The sequence below is a fragment of the Engystomops pustulosus genome, chromosome 4 (genome assembly GCF_040894005.1).
Source record: "Engystomops pustulosus chromosome 4, aEngPut4.maternal, whole genome shotgun sequence".
NCBI lineage: Eukaryota > Metazoa > Chordata > Amphibia > Anura > Leptodactylidae > Engystomops > Engystomops pustulosus.
Genome location: NC_092414.1, coordinates 14808342 through 14829425, shown reverse-complemented (window position 1 = coordinate 14829425; position 21084 = coordinate 14808342). Strand labels below are relative to the sequence as shown.

General features: G+C 42.7%; 1 protein-coding gene and 1 long non-coding RNA gene across 3 annotated transcripts; one reads left to right on the top strand and one right to left on the bottom strand.

Moving 5' to 3' along the window:
- Positions 1 to 1158: 1158 nt before the first annotated feature.
- LOC140126132 (uncharacterized) lies at positions 1159 to 18177 on the top strand. Of its 2 annotated transcripts, none has more exons than XM_072145251.1 (19): positions 1159 to 1229; positions 2938 to 3062; positions 3270 to 3384; positions 3642 to 3816; positions 3981 to 4092; positions 4180 to 4286; positions 4524 to 4650; positions 4806 to 4926; positions 5021 to 5106; positions 5664 to 5797; positions 6185 to 6244; positions 8133 to 8199; positions 8321 to 8415; positions 8662 to 8790; positions 10777 to 10891; positions 11254 to 11391; positions 14990 to 15150; positions 16631 to 16719; positions 16897 to 18177. In XM_072145251.1, exons 1-19 carry the CDS (start codon positions 1183 to 1185, stop codon positions 17126 to 17128), a joined length of 2235 nt encoding a protein of 744 aa, XP_072001352.1. In that variant the 5' UTR covers positions 1159 to 1182; the 3' UTR covers positions 17129 to 18177. The 2 variants fall into 2 exon arrangements, with proteins under 2 accessions (XP_072001352.1, XP_072001353.1); XM_072145252.1 differs by lacking the exon at positions 1159 to 1229 and adding an exon at positions 2169 to 2315.
- Positions 6294 to 9733, bottom strand: LOC140126134 (uncharacterized). The gene is made up of 3 exons (XR_011854753.1): positions 9531 to 9733; positions 8311 to 8436; positions 6294 to 6536 (listed from the first exon to the last, which is right to left on the bottom strand). It is a non-coding gene; the product is annotated as an uncharacterized lncRNA (long non-coding RNA).
- Positions 18178 to 21084: the final 2907 nt, after the last annotated feature.

Here is a 21084-nt window from a genome sequence, read left to right as displayed (position 1 = left end):
CAACCTCCCCAGTTCAGGGCAGCAGAAAGAGGGTCGGTCTGTGACTTCCTAGGGGGTCGGTGAAAGGGCGGAAAAACCTTCAGTTTTTTTTGTCTCTGCACCCAAAGTTGGTCGAGACCACTTTGGCTGATGAGTGACCTTCACAGACGAGAAGACAACAAAGAAAGTGAAGTCCCTTGGTTCAAAAAGGCCTTCATTGTTTGGAGCAGGTCCTGTGATACCCCGAAACTTCCAGATGGAGTCAGGCCGCGTTCACGTGCAGATTTGAAACGCAACGCAAAGGCTGTGAGGGAAGGATTTGCCTGATCGCAGATGCGTTTGTACTGAAATGCTTGTGACCAGCAACAAGCTCCAAGTGTTTTGCATATAAAACCACATCTGCGATCGGGCAAGACCTTCCCTTCCAGCCATTACATTGCATTTGCATACAAACTCGACCTCAGGGCTGGAAAACGGTAAACACCAAAGTAGCGTGGGAATCGGGTGGCGGAGAGAGTAGATAAGTTTACTTAGCATTTTGTAAGTTTACTTACAAAGTTTACTTACAAAGATAAGTTTACTTATCTACCCCAGCCCCTATGGGGCTTTTCAAAATTCTTGGAAACACTCCTTTAAAGGCTTCACCCTTGGGGTGATGGCACACGTGGCGTTTTGAACCCGTTTTTGGTCCGTTTTTAAGCAGTCTTTTAAAAACCGCATGCGTTTTTTGAAAACGCATCAGTTTTTGACAGGTTTTACCAATTATCTGAATTAAAACTGTTCAAAAACGGATGCGTTTTCAAAAACCGCATGAGTTTTTTAAAAAAAAACGCTTGCATTTTTGGACAGACTGCTTAAAAACGGACCAAAAATGGGTTCAAAACGCCATGTGTGGCATCACCCTTAGTTCTTGGAAAACACATGCGTTTTTGACCAGTTTGAATTAAGATAATTGGTCAAACCTGTTAAAAACGGATGCGTTTTCAACAAACTGCTTAAAACGGTCCAAAAACGTGTTCAAAACATTACTGTTAACGTTTCCGTTTACAAAATGCTTAGTAAACACTATGTTAATACTTATTTTAACAACATGTTAACACATGCGTTTTGTTAACACGTGTTATTCTTGTGTTAACAAATGGCAACAGTAATGTAATTAGGCATATCACCTCTCCTCAGCTGTTCTAATGCGTTTCAAATGCAATGAAAACGAAGGCCCAAATGCAACGTGTGAACGCGCCCAGACAGAGGTGAGGAAATTGATGGCCATTTTAGGAGAAACGTTGACAGAAAAGTTCAGGAAATTGACAGCCATTTTAGGAGAGACCTGAAAGGGGAGGTCAGAAAATCGACGGCCATTTTAGGCAAGACCTGATGCAAATGGTGAGGAAATCAACGGCCATTTTAGGACAGACTCGGTGGTCGAGGTAAATAAAGTAACAAAGACTGTGACTTGATAATTTGTCCAGTTTAATCTCTATCCATGAGTATCACCTATTTTTTATGTAGATCACAAAGTAACTCCGACTAATCCAAAAGGCGTATCGCACTAAAAAATATGAAGGAAATTTTGGATCAATCACAGCTGAACACTAAATAGGAAGGGAACGCCTTAAAATCAAGTGTGAGCCTGAGGGCGCGTTCACACGTTCCGCTATCGTCGCGTTCATAACGCGACGCTAGCGCACAGTGGGCGGGGCTTGGGCCGATCGCATATGCGTTTCCCGGGAAACGCATGCGATTAATAACCCGATCGCATGCGTTTCTCTGGAAACGCATATGTGATCGCCCCAAACTCCGCCCCCTGAGCGCTAGCGTCGCGTTATGAACGCAGCGCTAGCGGAACGTGTGAACGCGCCCTCAAAAATTAGTGTGAGCGTAACCTATTTTTTTCCAGACTATTCAGTTCAATTAACCTGAGCTGCGATACCTCACACGACCAGTTAACAGGGGCGGCTTGACTGTGTATGACTTTCAGAGCATGCTGGGAGTTGTAGTCTCACAGAAGGAAGCCAACTGAGGACTGCTGGTAACAATGTTTAGCTCAGTGTATAGACTAAAGTAATTTAATTAAAGATTTTACAATGGTGTGAGACCCCCTGCAGGCCTCGGGGGCTTTCACCCCCCTCTTACCTCCCCCTGTGCCCTTGTTTGGAAGCAGACATGGTGCCCCCTGTTCCACCTCCTCCCCTCACCCGCTGGTCTATTGGTTAATGATAAGCTCCAGTATCTCTGTTTGGTATGGTGTGAAGAGGAAGAGGCGCTGCTCTTGTCCCTGTGACCCCCTCCGCCCCCTTCTTGAGTTGTAAAGTGAGACGAAGCGTGGGTGTCCGGAGGTAAGACTGGGACCACATCAGCCCCCTACATAAAATCCAACATGATCAACTCATTCATTAAAGCTAAGTAGGAAACTTTTTGCACTAACTTTAAAGTATCAGAAACTTTATAGGAAGTGAACTCCCCCCGACCACCAATGCAAAAACTCATAATATGGGGCCAAATCTCACTGAATGAGGGCAATTTGGGCTCCTGTAAGAGCAATATGGCTGGAATTGTAAGGGCAATATGGTGGATAAACTGTGGTGGGCTATTGTGTCATCATGGTACATAAGGTTGAATAAAGACCCAGGTCCAGAAGAAGGAAATAGACCCTATAAGGGTTGAAAAATTCATACGATGACCCCCTCATCATGTAAATGTACACTTAAACATAACCTGAGAATACAGTCAACCTATCCTAGACCCTGATATAATAGCAGCTCTTCAGTGCGTACAGGGGTTTGTCATCACTATGATATTCTGCCTATTTCTGGTAACCACTAGGGGGAGCTCATGAGCTAACTGCATACTGTGTATAATCTTGGGTCCTCTTACAATCTATATCATGACCACCAATGACCAAGTTGCTGCTCAGGGTGCTGGGAGTCATATCCCACCCTATATTCCTTGATATTTCAGGTTTTTGGACAAGAACACATGTGCTACTATGTTAGTCTCTGCCTTGAGAAGATGTTCTGCGGGAGTTTCCGGCGCGATGGTCCGGGCAGGGGGTGCTGTGACTCACAGACGGTTGGAAAGTCAAAGTAAGTTTTTTTGGTAAGGTTATTGGGAAAGCTGAGTTACAACTATTATGGCCCAAATTACGGATCCTATAGGAATTTCCATTTTCTCAGACTCCAAAGGTCACAAATTATTCACTGGGGTGGGAGACAGATTTGCCAATCCGGGGAATATAAGTTTTCACCCAGCTTTCCCAGAGACAGAATAAAATGAGCCTGAGTTTCCTTTAGGTTCTGCATTCAGAATTCATCCGATTGTGGAGGAGGCGCTGGCGGAGGGCCAGCCGGTTGTGGCTCTGGAGAGCACCATTATTACCCATGGGATGCCCTATCCACAAAATATCAGGTGAGGTTGTATGTCCTCAAGAGCGACGCATCCCTTTAAACATGTAAACCTATGCGTCTCCTTGGTTTCAGACTACAATGAAGCTTATGTAGTCAGACCCTGCATTCATGCATTCTTAGTAACACAGCGCTGGTGCGTCAGACTACACAAGCATTGTCTGTAGTCTGTAGCCATGGAGACACATAAAACTGTACATACGGTTGTGAATTGAAAACGGTTTATGCAGCTTTATTGACAATTGTCTATATGAACGACAGCATGGCCACTCAAGTGGAGGAAATCGTACGGGCCAATGGCTCAGTGCCAGCGACAGTGGGGATCATTAAAGGCAAAGTGCACATAGGCCTCTCAGAAGATGAAATAACGTTCCTGGCAACTAGCAAAGATTGTGTGAAAGTATCGAGGAGAGACCTACCCTACGTCCTCAGTCAGGTAAGTTATATCATATTATCCGACTACAAATAGAGTGTTCACACAGTCAGGATTTCACTGCACGGCATCGGAAACATCTTATATTGATCATGTGACCTTTGTCTTAATGACACTGATTCCGCCATCTTTTCTATACAATATGATGTAATTTCCACTCCTTCCAGGGCCTCTCTGGGGGCAGCACTGTGTCTGGGACAATGGTGGCAGCACATCACGCTGGGATCCCCATCTTTGTTACCGGAGGGATCGGTGGAGTCCATCGTGATGGAGAAAACAGTAAATAATTTCTTCCTTTTGTAGTGTGGCAGAATTATCTATGGTAACATTTAAAGGGCACCTCCACTTTTTCTTCCTTGACCTCAGCAATGGACGTCAGTGCGGATCTGACTGAACTTGGGAGAACGCCGGTAGCTGTTATATCAGCCGGGGTAAAATCCATCCTTGACATTGGTCGGACCCTGGAGTATCTGGTAAGTGAGGGCTTCCATATTTACTAGGCCTCAGACCTAAGAATAGACTGTTGCCCCTTAGCAACAAATCAGAATTCACCTTTCATTCTGTAAACAGAAGAATTGATGTATAAGGTGGACTCTCATTGGTCAAAATCTTGTTCTGGCCTGAAAAGGGGTATTTTAATAATTTAGGAACAGGGTTTTGAACTCAAAATGTGGTAAAGTTTTGCCCATCTCTCTTGATGGTTATACCAGGAGACCCAAGGAGTCTGCGTTTCTACATTTGGAGATTCAAGAGATTTTCCGGCCTTCTTTACCCCGCGTAGTGGCTTCAAGGCCCCGTGTCATGTCCGCAACGAGGAGGAGGCTGCACAACTCATTGGTAAGACAGCGCCACCACTGTATACAGGTTGGTTGTGGTATTGCAGCTCAATAACTCATAATTTTATGCAAGTTTATGAATAAGGGGATATAATAAACGATATCTGCCCGCTTCATCATCCCCACTGGATAATATTTTGTATCCCTCTCCCCCAGCCAGTTCTCTGGAGCTCAGACTGGGCAGCGGCGTCCTCATCTCCGTCCCTATTCCTTCCGAATATGCCGCGTCCGGCCAGATGATAGAAGAAGCCATTCATCAAGCGTTAGAGGAGGCCAGGTAATGGGATCTGAGGGGACCTAATGTCAGGGAACCTGTGATATGGTATTATTTATATACTGCGTTTCTGAAGGCCGCATATTTTCCGTTTCAGACTGCAAGGCATTGTGGGAAAAGAGGTGACCCCCTTCCTGCTGAGCAGAGTGAATAATATCACCGCAGGGAAATCCCTAGACTCCAGTATCCTTGACTAATGGAGGTCCTATTTTGATTCAGGTCCATGTATTGGCTGCTTAGTCTGAAGGGTCTCCTGCTGTTTACCCTTGTTGCAGGGAGTCACTAGGTCACTACCTCCTGAAAAAGTCTCATTTTAATTGGAGACTGGATCAGTCCGGTCGATCTGGACATCATGGGAGGGAACCACCAGGTCTCTAGCTCATGGTTTAGTCTTTGGCAGCAATTCAGAGGCACGTAGCACCAATGGGACAGGCTTAGATGTAGTCAGTGGACAGGCTGAGGTCAGGGCAAGTAGAACTCTAGTGTAACAGTAACATGGGCAGGGGTCAGAGCAGACAGTAAGGAGTCAATATGGTAATCGGGTACTGATGTGGATGGATGGCAAAAGTTCTTAATAATTCTCACAAGCTATATGGACACTAGAAGACTATTGCTAAGGCACCTTCCCGTGTCCCTCACTCCTTATTGCTAAGGCTCCTAATTGATAAGCATCCCGAGCTAGGAGACAAAAGATGAATTGTAAAGTTCTTCTTCAACGTTCTTCCTTAATGGAAATAAAGATATCGCCCTCATAAAGAATAATGCCAGGGTCGGAAGTCGTATCGCTGTGGCCCTGAGTAAGATCCGGACACCAAAAGGCGGTGGAGGAAAGTATCGCGAGAGAAAGGGGTGCAAGATGTCTGACTCCGGGCCGGTGAGAAAATTCTATACACATATCTATCTATCTCATATCTATCTCATATCTATCTCATATCTATCTCATATCTATCTCATATCTATCTATCTATCTATCTATCTATCTCATATCTATCTATCTATCTATCTCATATCTATCTATCTATCTATCTCATATCTATCTATCTATCTATCTCATATCTATCTATCTATCTATCTATCTCATATCTATCTATCTCATATCTATCTATCTATCTCATATCTATCTATCTCATATCTATCTATCTCATATCTATCTATCTCATATCTATCTATCTATCTCATATCTATCTATCTCATATCTATCTATCTATCTATCTATCTATCTAAACATTCATTCTATAACAGAGGTTTCACTCATCTCCAGGTTGTGATTGGAGGCATAAATGTTGACTTCATTGCAAAAGCGTCTCAGGACACAATGGAGGTATGTGCATAAACATCTGTGTTTTAAAGGGGATGTTCTCCTCCACCAAGGAATGCCCCCTTTGGATACAGTTATAGAAAACCCTCATCTTAATATGATTCTAAAACATTGCTCCAAATCCCCAGCAACGACATAGAATAATATGCTATCATTCATAACAGCCACCACCATAGAGAACTTACCGTATACTCTTTATACATTGAAACCAATGGTAACACAGTCTGCAGTAAGCTCCACACCTCCCTCTAGTGGTGACTGCAGGTGGTTCGAATTTTATTTTCCAGATTTATGTCTGTATAGGAAAAACTAAGCTCTGGCCATAGTAAAGAAACACGAAGAAATGAATCCGCACCTAATGCAGGAGCTAAAAATTTACATAATGATGGGAAGTACAGGGAATACACGGATCTCGCCCGGCAATATGGATCCAATTATAGAACATGAAGGACTGGGTGCAGAACTAAGTGCAACTCACTGTCAATGACCAAACTTTATTTGCTGTAAAATCCCATAAAAAAAATTCCCATAAAAACTGAATATAAAACAACATAAAAATAGGAAGTTTATTAATATAATGAGAACCATAAGCGACGTCCTGCGAGGCCGCCAAACTTTATTTATAACGTACAGATTGCGTTTTATGATGTGCCATGTGACGTCAGCAGAGAAGCTTCCCCTAGGGGACCATCCCGAACCTAAAATTCAGGACATAGTAATTATTAACAGGGTATTAGGAGATATCAGAAGTTAAAGGGAACCTGGCAGCAGGTTAGACCCCAGAGAAATTATGTGTAGTCATACCTCTGTGTATGGTGGTAGTAGCAGCAGGACTGTGAAATATGGATTTATATTCGAGGATTGTACTGTAGCTCTGTCCTAACACTGCTGTGCTCTGTGCTCTTTGCAGCCAGTGTAAATTATTGTACCTGAAGAGATTTATTATCATATCTTTGTGTATGTTGTTAATAGCAGCAGGACTAAGAAATACGGATTTATATTCCATGATTTTACCGGGGCTGCGTCCTCACACTGCTGTGCTCTTTGCTTTCTGCAAACAGTGTTAGGTGTTGTCCCTGTAGAGATGTATAATCATACCTCTGTGTAGGGTGTTAGTAGAAGCAGGACTGTGAGATATGGCTTTATATTACAGGATTGTCCTGGGGGTGTGGCCTCACACTGCTGTGCTCTCTGTTCTCTGCAGCTTTACATGTTGTCCCCAGAGCAATGTGTCATTATACCTGTGTGTACCTTTTGTGCAATAATTTATATCCCTGGATTGCAGAATCGAATATTCGGTTCCTCACACTGCTGTGCTCTGTGCTCTCTGCATTGGCCGGCTCCAGATCCACTGTAGCAGACTTCTGGTTGAGTAGTAAAACAGTCACTCAGAAAAGAGAACAGGGTTTGTCTTTTAGTCTGTTCAATGCAAAGACCAAATATCACAGCAGTGTGAGGACACCCCATTTGCTACAACCTAGGAATCTAAATGCATTTTTTTTAACAGTCCTGCTGTTACTTACAACAGTATACATAAATATATGATTACTCAGCTCTCCATGGCTGCTGCCTAACCAAGTTTACATGCAGAAAGATCAGAGCACAGCAGTGTGAGGACACAATCCTGGAATATAAATCCATATTTCACAGTCCTGCTGCTACTAATAACATTAACATTACATTACACATAGGTTTATACCTAACCCTGGTCACCACCGGCTGGCAGATTCCTTACAGGGATCTTATATTTCAGTTTCAGTGCCGTGTGAGGCTATTGTTCTCTGTTGTCAGCCATTTGTAATGACTGTAGTGTGAACAGTGACTAATAAGACGATTACTTTGTCGCGTATAACCCCAGTTCTGATTCTCTTCTGTGGTCTTACCCTTGCAGTTCGGGGGACAGACTAACCCAGGGCAGGTGCACCAGTCTTTTGGTGGCGTGGGCAGGAACCTGGCAGGTAAGGAAGGGGGGCTCTCGGCCAAGTGTGCATGTGTTCTCTGTATGCAGCAGTTCCTCTGTTATTCCTACTAGAGGATATAGAATAATTTGACAACTGGGTGTGACTTACATTGGTACAGACTGTATGAGCCGCCTTGGCGTCGGACCCCTCTTCATCTCCGCCGTGGGACAAGACGACCTCTCCGATTCAGTCTTCCGCTACTGCGCGCACATGGTGAGTCCTCTGTTATTCCTCCTGGAAGTCAACGACTGGGTTAATACCTGGAGTCACGTCCCTACCTGATACTGTTCAGTCAGGGATGACTATACGAAAACCCACCCTATCAATTAAGAATCGGAAACGCCCAATAAACAAGTGTGTGACACATTGCCCTGAGGAATTACAGAGGAAACAGAAAACCTAGTCCAGAATGTGGTCATTTTTTTGGTAGGTTTCATGTAAAATATACCTGTCTTGTAGAATATGAAGGGGGTGGCGCATCTGAAGGGCCACAATACGGCCACTTACTGCGCGGTGATCTCCGGCAGCGGAGACCTGAGCCTCGGACTGGGAGATATGGAAATTCACCAGCAGATAACAACGAAACATGTAAGAATTTTTTGATATTTATAAGATATTACCCTAAATAAGAGACACAGGAGCCGTATTTATACTAACTCTCCCAACCTTCTCTCTCCCTCTGAGCTTATTTCATGCTATCTTCAGGGGCGGGGCTTAGGCTGCTTGGTCTCTGATTGGCAATTAGTAGAGACCTGCCCCTGAGGTTCCTGTGCTTATGAAAATTAAGCCACGCCCATTTTAAACACATAGAAGCAGCAACGTGGAGGAAACCATCTCGATATACTGTAGTTCTCGGATCACTCCTGATGAAGGGTACAGTCTCATAAATTTTGAGCATCAACGTCACAGTATTCAAATTTAGGTCATATGGGGACCCCCATTGTTATGATCATTGGGGTCGTCAATACTCCAACAATCAAACTAAATATAACTTATAATTTTGAGACCACCCCTTTAAACTGATATTCTTCAGCTCTATAATTTAGAGGGACTGTTCAGGATTTCAGGTTCTGACCCACTGTCCCGAGTGTTACGTGATTATGTCTCTACCTATGTCCTCAGAAATTGAATAGAATTTGGAAAAATGGATTTTGGGAATTTTACAATAGAGTTGTGTTGGCCAATAAAAGGGGTTAGGGGCGGGGCTTAATATATATATGTAGTTCCATATATATAGTATGTTCCATACTCTAGAAGTTGGTAGGCTTGGCTCAAAACGTTATCGTTAATAGGGCTTTGTTGGGGGTTGGTAACCCAACTGTACTTACCTGAACTGAACAGCTGCTGATGGTCCCCCTTGCACTGCACTTCCTGGGTGACTACCAACAAGACAGAAAATACTATGTTAGCCCTCTTAGCCAATAACTCTCTGAGGCGGGGCCTGTACCAACCAATGATTGGTTGAGCAGTGTTTCCTGTGGTGTTAGGAAACACCCAGGAAGTGCGGTGTAGTGGGGACCGGACGCTTAAATTAGAGTTATGTTACCAGTCAACAGAAGAGCCGTTGTCCACTGGAAACCCCCTTTAAGACTCACTTTCCCTATTTTGGCCCCAAACCATGTATTTCAGACAAATTTTGTACCAGTTGCTGCAGGTCTCCATTGCACTGCACTTCCTGGTTCTCTACCAACACTAAAACAGAAAACGCTATGTTAGACCCCTAAGCCAATAAGGAACTGAGGACTGTACCAACGTATGATTGGCTGAGGATAGGAAGAGTAGTGGGGACTGGAAACAGCGAAACAATACAGCTGCTGGTCCCCACTACACTGCACTTCCTGTGTGTCCACCAATAGCACCACAGGAAACACTAGGTCACGCCTCTTAGCCAATTACTGGCTGAGGCGGGGCATTGGGACAACCAATGACTTCCTGAGCAATGGATACGCCCAGGAAGTGCAGTGTAGAGGGGACCGGTAGCAGAATTATTATATTTTATTACTTGTCCTCACTAAAAAAACCTTTAAGACTCCCTTTGACTGATCTCCAGGGCTTCGCCGTCAAATGTTGTGTTAAGAAGATTAAATCGTATCCCTCAGATTTGCACAGATTAAAGAGAATTCGGTAATATAAATAGTTACAGACCCTCAACAATAGTCTCGTCGCTAAGGAGATTTGGCTAAGTCCTCTGATGACAAGGTGATGCTGGGGGTTATTGTTACTCACATGAAAAACATGGAAAGAGTGAGGCAGAGGATCATGGGAGGTGAAGAGCTTAACCGTATTATCAGGAGAATTTGACTACCTCACCCCCGTGCTCTGATCTCCAAAAAATGTATCTATAATGAAAACGCTCTATAACTAAAACTTTTTAATTTCACAATAAATTTAAAGGGGTTTTCCAAAAATACTTTTTTTTCCCGAATACAGCGCCACCACCTTTTTACAGGTCGTGTGCGGTATTGCAGCTTAGCTCCGTTCACCTATATAGAGTTGACCTGCAATACAGGACAAAACCTGTCGACAAGTAGGCGCTGAGTAACCTTCCGTTGTAATACCCTTACCCTCCACTAGGTGTCGCAGTTCGCGGATCGGCTCAGAAAGTCTCCCCTGTTGTGCATCGACGGGAATGTGCCGGTATCAACCATCCAGTATGTGTGTGAGGTCGCCCGTCAGGACAGGGTGCCAGGTTAGTGTGCCAAGATACGTGGCTGACGTGGTGTAAACACATTTTTGTGCCAAAAAGTTGCTACAGATTTCATCTACAGGTTCCACCCTTTAAGTGTGTGTCGATTCTGTTACTACAACTTTACTAGATTGTACATAATGTTTGGGTAACATTCCGTGATAACCTTTGCAGCTTGGAGGCAGAGTTCTATTTTCCTGCAGCACTCCCGCAGGAGGAATGAGGTATTACACATGTAGATCCTCCAAAACAAAATTTTCTAGCCCGTCATCTAATAAATGTGCACCTCACCTCTATTAACCCAGAATATTCTAATAGTATATTTGAAAATGGGTTTTCTAAACTGGACACCCCCTGTTTTGCAGTTTGTTACGAACCCACAGACATAGACAAAGCATCCAAACCCTTCACCTCCAACAGCTGGAAGGCTCTGACCTACATCTCTCCAAACCTAAAAGAACTCCTATCCATCAACAAGACATTGGGATATGTAGAAGACATGGGTAAGTACCCCAAGACGAGGAGATAGTAAGTCAATGGTGTTTAGTCATACACAGGGGGCAGTATTATAGTAGTTATATTCTTGTACATAGGGGACAGTATTATAGTAGTTATATTCCTGTACATAGGGGGCAGTATTATAGTAGTTATATTCTTGTACATAGGGGGCAGTAATATAGTAGTTATATTCTTGTACATAGGGGGCAGTAATATAGTAGTTATATTCTTGTACATAGGGGGCAGTATTATAGTAGTTATATTCTTGTACATAGGGGGCAGTATTATAGTAGTTATATTCTTGTACATAGGGGGCAGTATTATAGTAGTTATATTCTTGTACATAGGGGGCAGTATTATAGTAGTTATATTCCTGTACATAGGGGGCAGTATTATAGTAGTTATATTCTTGTACATAGGAGGCAGTATTATAGTAGTTATATTCTTGTACATAGGGGGCAGTATTATAGTAGTTATATTCTTGTACATAGGAGGCAGTATTATAGTAGTTATATTCCTGTACATAGGGGGCAGTATTATAGTAGTTATATTCTTGTACATAGGGGGCAATATTATAGTAGTTATATTCTTGTACATAGGGGGCAGTATTATAGTAGTTATATTCTTGTACATAGGAGGCAGTATTATAGTAGTTATATTCCTGTACATAGGGGGCAGTATTATAGTAGTTATATTCCTGTACATAGGAGGCAGTATTATAGTAGTTATATTCCTGTACATAGGGGGCAGTATTATAGTAGTTATATTCTCGTAGATAGGGGGCAGTATTATAGTAGTTATATTTTTGTACATAGGGGGCAGTATTATAGTAGTTATATTCTTGTACATAGGGGGCAGTATTATAGTAGTTATATTCCTGTACATAGGAGGCAGTATTATAGTAGTTATATTCCTGTACATAGGGGGCAGTATTATAGTAGTTATATTCTCGTAGATAGGGGGCAGTATTATAGTAGTTATATTCTTGTACATAGGAAACAGTATTATAGTAGTTATATTCCTGTACATAGGGGGCAGTATTATAGTAGTTATATTCTTGTACATAGGGGGCAGTAATATAGTAGTTATATTCTTGTACATAGGGGGCAGTAATATAGTAGTTATATTCTTGTACATAGGGGGCAGTATTATAGTAGTTATATTCTTGTACATAGGGGGCAGTATTATAGTAGTTATATTCTTGTACATAGGGGGCAGTATTATAGTAGTTATATTCTTGTACATAGGGGGCAGTATTATAGTAGTTATATTCCTGTACATAGGGGGCAGTATTATAGTAGTTATATTCTTGTACATAGGAGGCAGTATTATAGTAGTTATATTCTTGTACATAGGGGGCAGTATTATAGTAGTTATATTCTTGTACATAGGGGGCAGTATTATAGTAGTTATATTCCTGTACATAGGGGGCAGTATTATAGTAGTTATATTCTTGTACATAGGGGGCAGTATTATAGTAGTTATATTCTTGTACATAGGGGGCAGTATTATAGTAGTTATATTCTTGTACATAGGAGGCAGTATTATAGTAGTTATATTCCTGTACATAGGGGGCAGTATTATAGTAGTTATATTCCTGTACATAGGAGGCAGTATTATAGTAGTTATATTCCTGTACATAGGGGGCAGTATTATAGTAGTTATATTCTCGTAGATAGGGGGCAGTATTATAGTAGTTATATTTTTGTACATAGGGGGCAGTATTATAGTAGTTATATTCTTGTACATAGGGGGCAGTATTATAGTAGTTATATTCCTGTACATAGGAGGCAGTATTATAGTAGTTATATTCCTGTACATAGGGGGCAGTATTATAGTAGTTATATTCTCGTAGATAGGGGGCAGTATTATAGTAGTTATATTCTTGTACATAGGGGGCAGTATTATAGTAGTTATATTCCTGTACATAGGGGGCAGTATTATAGTAGTTATATTCTTGTACATAGGGGGCAGTATTATAGTAGTTATATTCCTGTACATAGGGGGCAGTATTATAGTAGTTATATTCTTGTACATAGGGGGCAGTATTATAGTAGTTATATTCTTGTACATAGGGGGCAGTATTATAGTAGTTATATTCTTGTACATAGGGGGCAGTATTATAGTAGTTATATTCTTGTACATAGGGGGCAGTATTATAGTAGTTATATTCTTGTACATAGGGGGCAGTATTATAGTAGTTATATTCTTGTACATAGGGGGCAGTATTATAGTAGTTATATTCTTGTACATAGGGGGCAGTATTATAGTAGTTATATTCTTGTACATAGGGGGCAGTATTATAGTAGTTATATTCTTGTACATAGGGGGCAGTATTATAGTAGTTATATTCTTGTACATAGGGGGCAGTATTATAGTAGTTATATTCTTGTACTTAGGGGGCAGTATTATAGTAGTTATATTCTTGTACATAGGGGGCAGTATTATAGTAGTTATATTCTTGTACATAGGGGGCAGTATTATAGTAGTTATATTCCTGTACATAGGAGGCAGTATTATAGTAGTTATAATCTTGTACATAGGGGGAAGTATTATAGTAGTTATACTCTTGTACATAGGGGGCAGTATTATAGTAGTTATATTCATGTACATAGGGGGCAGTATTATAGTAGTTATATTCATGTACATAGGGGGCAGTATTATAGTAGTTATATTCCTGTACATAGGGGGCAGTATTATAGTAGTTATATTCTTGTACATAGGGGGCAGTATTATAGTAGTTATATTCCTGTACATAGGGGGCAGTATTATAGTAGTTATATTCCTGTACATAGGAGGCAGTATTATAGTAGTTATATTCCTGTACATAGGGGGCAGTATTATAGTAGTTATATTCCTGTACATAGGGGCAGTATTATAGTAGTTATATTCTTGTACATAGGGGGCAGTATTATAGTAGATATAGTCTTGTACATAGCGGGCAGTATTATAGTAGTTATATTCCTGTACATAGGGGGCAGTATTATAGTAGTTATATTCCTGTACATAGGGGGCAGTATTATAGTAGTTATATTCCTGTACATAGGGGGCAGTATTATAGTAGTTATATTCATGTACATAGGGGGCAGTATCCTCTAGTAGATGTAGTGCAGAAGCTCTGGAGAACTCGGATCATATGGTCAGATATGTATTTGAGTGTGCTCCATGCAATACCACAATTCTCCTGAAGTGGCCACTGTAGTGGTGGTTTCCATCTTCAGATTTAGCAGATGTGGTCAGGAATGGTCATTTGCCTTACAAGCGGTTTGGAGGCCACTAACCTTTCTCAGAGAGCTAAAAAAACAACAGGCCAAAATATCACAATCCTCTACGCAAGAAGAAGATGACTCTATGATCTACCTCCATATGTCCTAACCATGAAGAATCACGTCAGGTTCTCAAGGACAATGAGCCACATTTTCCAGACGTCTTATGTTGTCCTTTCGGATGATTGACAGGAGTAAAGCTAAATTCTCCACATCTCTCATCACATCTTCATCCATGAAAACAAGTGTAACAATGTCCTGAAGGGTGGTAGTCCTCGTCTGACACCCCCCCTATCTCATTGGTGTTTGTTTTTATGACACATGTCTCCTTCCCCAGATATACCATGTCGGTTGGAAGATATTGTAGATACGGCCATCAGCCTCTCGCTGCCCCTCCTGGAGAGCATACAATGCGTCATCGTCACTCTGGGGGCACAGGGCGTCCTCTTGTGTGGTCACAGACGTGCCGGAACGGTGTCCCTTCGTGTTAACGACAAGGTATAGAATATACACCTCAATTGACAAGCATTGATTATATGGATTTGGGGTAGGTCAAGATGTGTGGAAATATTTTCCACCTTCTGTAGACTGTAATCCATTGGTATGGACATGTTCCTCAGGAGATATACAGAATTTTCCGTGTATTGACGAGCTGATTCCTCTATTTGTACATTAAAGGGACCTACAATACAAATTTTCATAACATCACTTTAAGTTTTTTTAGAAGTCCCGTATATATATTTCTTCATGGTCGGTGGTGTCTCAAAGACCTTAAAATTTCCATAAATCTTCTCCAACAAAACATTCTAATGTAAAATAGCACATAGTGCAGCTTCATCCCCCTCCTCCCTATCTCTAATTCTACATCTGGGAGTCTATGCTGTGAGAGGGGAGGAGAAGCCTAATGGGGAAACGACTGACTGACCATAACCCTAGCATTATAACAGGAATAGGCTGTTAGTTACAGACAAGAAGGAGCGGGATCAGTTGCAGTGTCTCAAATTCAATGTCTAAGAGTATATGCTGTGAGAGGGGAGGAGGAGCAGCAATGTAGAAACAACTGATTGATTTAGCATAACCTAAGCTTTGAAAAAGAATAGTCTTCCTGTTACAAGGAAAGAAAGTTACACACAGTTCTGGCCATAACACATCTAATCTACTGACATAGGTGTGGGATGCTGCTATGATGTCTCTAATTTCGTGTCTATGAGATTAAGCTGTAAGAGGAGAGAAGAAGAAGCAATGGGGACACAACTGACTAACAGAGCATATTTTTAGCATTATAACAGGTATAGGCTGTCTGTTACAGAAAAGGAGGTGAGGGATGCAGCTGCATTGTCTGAAATTCAATGTCTGTTAGACTATGCTGTGAGAGGGGAGAAAGAGCAGCAGTTGATTGACTGAGTATTGTACAAGTAACAACTCCCTTTCTGCCTATGGGGAAAGGAAAGCATAAAATTTTCAAATGACTCACATTTCTGGCAGTTCTACATCTAATTTAAAACCACAGAGGGAGAGGAGGGGAATGAAGCTGCAGATTATGCAGTGAGAGGTGAGTAAGAGGAGCAGAGGGTAAGCATCTATTGGCTAAGCATCAGGTATTGACCCTAGGGGGTAGGGAAAGCCTAAAATCTGCAAGTTACTGTTATCTAATTCACACGCAAAGGAAGTGAGGAGGGAGATGCAGTTACAGTATCTTTGATTCTGTGACTGTACAACTCTATGCTGCGAGAGGGGAGAAAGAGCAGCAAGGGGGATTCACCAAAATTGTAGAAGGAATTTTCTTCCCCGTTAGAATCTCAAAATTTCTCATATTTCACCTACATCTATTTTACCCCACAGAGAGGGAGGAGGGGGATGCAGCTGTAGTGTCTCTGATCCTGTGCCTGTGAGAATCTTTGCTGTGAGAGGGGAGGAAAAGCAGCAGTAGGGAAACAGTTGTACATTGTAATTATTGATTGTTTCTGTGCCGTGTTAGGTGTCCAGGGATGATCTCTGCGCTGTACATTATCCCGCCGCTCCCATCCCACCCGAGGAAATCATCAACGTGTCTGGAGCAGGAGACAGGTCTGTATCACTCTATCCTGACAAATACTGGAAACTGTAGCATGAACTTAGATATATTCCCTTCCTTCTTCATACTTGACTGTAAGGCAACTGTCTGTAGCAGGAGCCCTTCCCCACCGCTCTCTGTTCATCTGTGATTGTGTGAATAAGCATGAAGCTCTTCCTCCTCTCTCGCAGCCTCATGGCCGGCCTCCTTACAGGAATACTTGCCGAATATGACACCGACACCTGTGTAAGAATGGGTCTCCTGGCCGCTCGCCTCTCCCTCCGCTCCCGCGGACCCATTTCGCAGCTCATCTCACCCATCAGTGTCAGCCTGCAGCAAGTGGCGGAGGAGAAGTGGCCGCCCCCCAGAGTGTGGAGCATATCACCGTCTAACGGGAAGACCTTCCTCAGGACCAGCCACTAGGGAAGAGACTGTCCTCGGTAGGGGTGAACCTAAACTCTCTGGCGCCCCCGCAGCCCTATCTTGCTGCAGGTGGTGCTGCCTGAGGCAAGAGGCTCAACTTGCCTCATGGCTGGTGCAGCCATGGACTACGGACTAAACCTAGGACTATTCAGGATAATGATTGTACTCATTGTAAAAGTAAATTTCTGTAAATTCACCACCTCCAAGATCTCTAGGAATATTATATTGTAATTCCTCACACTGCTGTGCTCTTAACTCTTGATTTGAATTGACCCACCCTTCTGCTCTGAGTAACAGCTGTTGTAGGGTTTCTGAAAACAAACCAAATACTTCTGCTGCCGCTCGACCCTCTCTGCAGAGGTGTTCCTACCTTCATATAAGCATTAGGGGGCGCTGTAATACTGGAGAACCCCTTTTTTTATAGGTCTCTAGCTGCTGTGGTGTCTGCATTAGTCACTTTATATCATCCAAGGATGTGAATGAGAGAGTTGGCTCACCTTGTAGGTGACTTGGCCACTTTATTACAGAAACAGCGCCACCCTTGTGCATAGGTTGTGTCAGGTATTGCAGCCAGACGTCATTTACTTGAATTTAAACAAGCTGCAATACCTGACACAGCCACGGACAAGGGTGGCGCTGTTCTACAGTTAAGTTTGGCTGCTTTTCATACCTTCTGTCAGTGGGCTGTGTCTGGTATTACATCTTTACTCCAATTTAGTGAATGGGGCTGAGCTGCAGTACCGCACACAGCCACTTTACAGTGATGGCGCTGTTTGTATTGAAGGAACACACTTCCAATTATGTATATTTTAAAACTTTCAATGTCTTTAAAACTTGTCCACCAGGTGGCGCCACCTCTATTATGTTTCACTGCTGTAAATAATATATTGTATCCCCTTAAATCTAATGACCCTGACCTACGAAAAATTAGTTTTTTCATGAAAATTTTACTGTAATAATTATTATTCGTGCCTTTTTTTTCTACAAAATTTCCAAAAGTTGTAATAAAATAAACCTATATATTTTATCTACCGCTCAGAAGAGCTGAAGATTTGCTGCAATGTGTCAGTTCTTACATGTATGTTATATCCATTATTATGAGTCCCCATATGGAATGTTACCCAGCTTTACCTCAGATGTTTGGGTGCTACTTAAAGGGTTAATTGCTTTGGGCAGTCCCTACCTGTTAGAAGGGTCCTTTAACCATAGTCTGACTATGAGTGTCCCCTGTTAGGACCCTCAGAAATCAGCTATTATCTATGGGGAGACCTGGCAATGTCCCTGCAGCTCCCCCGCAGAAAGAATCAAGCATTACACTATTTCCATTCATATCATAGGTCCTCCTCATATCATGGTTTGTGTTCAACCATGACCCTAACCCTACTCCAGTCCCTCATGACCCCACCCCGCACAATAATAGTCACCATCTTTGTAACAATGGACCCCCTCATAGTACACAGTGTACTGGCAACTCCGGGTGTAACTGGAGGGGGGCAAGGGGTGTGGTCACAACTGGGCTCTAAAGGCCTAGGGGACCATATGATGTACCTTTCCTATATGAGAAGACTAGTACTATAAACAATACATTATAATCGGAGCCTGGCACACATTTTACACTGGGACAAGTTACTCCACCACTGTGGGGCACGTGGTATAATTCAGTGGCCTCCACATTGTAGGATGACCTTTAATTGGTCCCACACATGATAATGCCCCCTAGGCAACTTTCCCCTTTAAGAATTTAACATAATCCACATACTATATTATCCCTTAGTGCCCCGATATAGTATAATGCCCCTTAGTGCCCCCATATAGTATAATAACCCCTTAGTTCCCCGATATAGTATAATGCCCCTTAGTGCCCCGATATAGTATAATACCCCTTAGGGCCCCGATATAGTATAATACCCCTTTAGTGACCCCATATAGTATAATGTCCCCTTAGTGCCCCAATATATTATAATGCCCCCTTAGTTCCCCGATATAGTATAATGCCCCTTTGTGCCCCGATATAGTATAATGCCCCCTAAGTGCATCAATATATTATAATGCCCCCTTAGTGCTTCAATCAAGTATAATGCCCCCTTATTGACCCAATCTTGTATAATACCCCATTAGTGCCCCAATAAAGTATAATGCCCCGCATAGTGCTTCAATATAGTATAATACCCCCTTAGCGACACACTATACTATAATGCCCCCATTGCCCCCAATATAGCATAATGCCCCCTTAGTGCTTCAATGTACTATAATGCCTCTTTAGTGTGTCCCAAGGGGTACACTAGCTATAGGGTGAGTTGAGCCTCTTGCCTCAGGCAGCACCATTAGGGGTGCAGTTATCTGCTACAAAACAGGACCTGACACCTACAAATAGCATCTCCTCACACCCGATGTTAGAATTGGTGTGAGACACTACATGAAGAACCCACTTACTAAAATAATTTCCGGATACATTACTACTGGATGGGGCAGAGGGGGCGCCCCTGTGTCTCTCCCTTAGTGACCCTCACAAAACATTACACACTTTTAGTTTCTCTGTCTTATGGCCAACCCACGGATATGTATTTAGGTCACTTCTGGTTGCACCCAAATTCCTGGACTCTCCCACTGCTGTACCTTGATGGTTAACATGGGTCCCACACCTGTCAGGTCAGATGCAAACCATATAGGCTGCAGCTAAGAGGCCTGAGTAGGTGGTCCACCATCCAGTTCATGCTATTGTGGACCTGAGAGAGGACATCTCTTGCCTATAGATGAAAGTAGAGAAAGATGGGTCAACGTATCCAGACACTGGAGTGTTAGACCGGCAACTGTTTCCAGTACAAATAAAGTGATTTGAGCTGACAATCACCCCCCCCCCCGCACCCGCTGACCTCATCACACTGTTACCTGGAATAGGTGGGGACATCTCCGTCATCTATTCCCTTATAGACATATTGGGGGAACAAGACAAGTCCTGGGATGTGCACATTTTTTGGAAAGTTGATGTCACCACCGGAGAAAGGAACAGGTGTGTCAAAGGTGAGGAAGGCAGAGCAAGGAACCCAGGGGTATTTAAGTCTTGAGCATCTTCATGAAAGAGGTGGAAAGATAGCTTCAAAGGGTTCCCGGAAGAAGACCAAGCTGAAGCCATGAACTTCTCATCTTATAGACTTCTCGCCGTCTTGTTGGTTGGAGCCACGGTCCATGGTTGGATCCACATTGATGGAACGTCAAGAAGGAGCCACCCCATGGTCATTAGGAAGATCATACAAGGTGCTGGTGAGATGGGTACAGCTGCCATGCCACTGTCACTGGTCAAGAGGAGGTTGGTGTCCATTGGGAAGACCCTTGATGTTCCTGTCTTTGGTAGAAGGAAGCGTCAAGCCTTCCACGATATGTTTGGAGATCCCAGCCTTGTGCTTTTTCAGCCTACAAGTGACCATGGAACATTCAACCAGGACACGGTAAGAATTGACTGCAAAGTTTGTTGATATCAGACTGCAAACCCATAGATGGAAGATGAAGACTCCATCAGTGGTAGTCAACTTCCATTACACTATAATGTAGAAGAACGGTTGATATTGTATGGTCCATGTGGTAACCTGCTGTTTGATTTGGGCCGAAGATCGGGGGTAGAGAGGACAGGCAGTTGCCTATAGTGTAAGTAGCTCCACCTCTGAGACTCCAAAACTGGTTCCTCTCCAAGGAGGAACTGATCACTCCTGAGAACGAGAAGAGGACATGAGTACAAGACTCATGGGCTGGGACACTGTATACGGGGTCATTCTATGGATAAGTCCTAATGCATAAGATATGTCTGCATGAGAATATATATATGGGGGCACAATGCAATGGAGAGCGTGTTTAGGGGTAGTTACTGAAAAACACATGTGGCACAAATTAAATTTTTTCAAAAATGTGCTAAAATTTTGGAGAATCAGAAACTTTAGTAATTCATCCCACACAAATTGTTG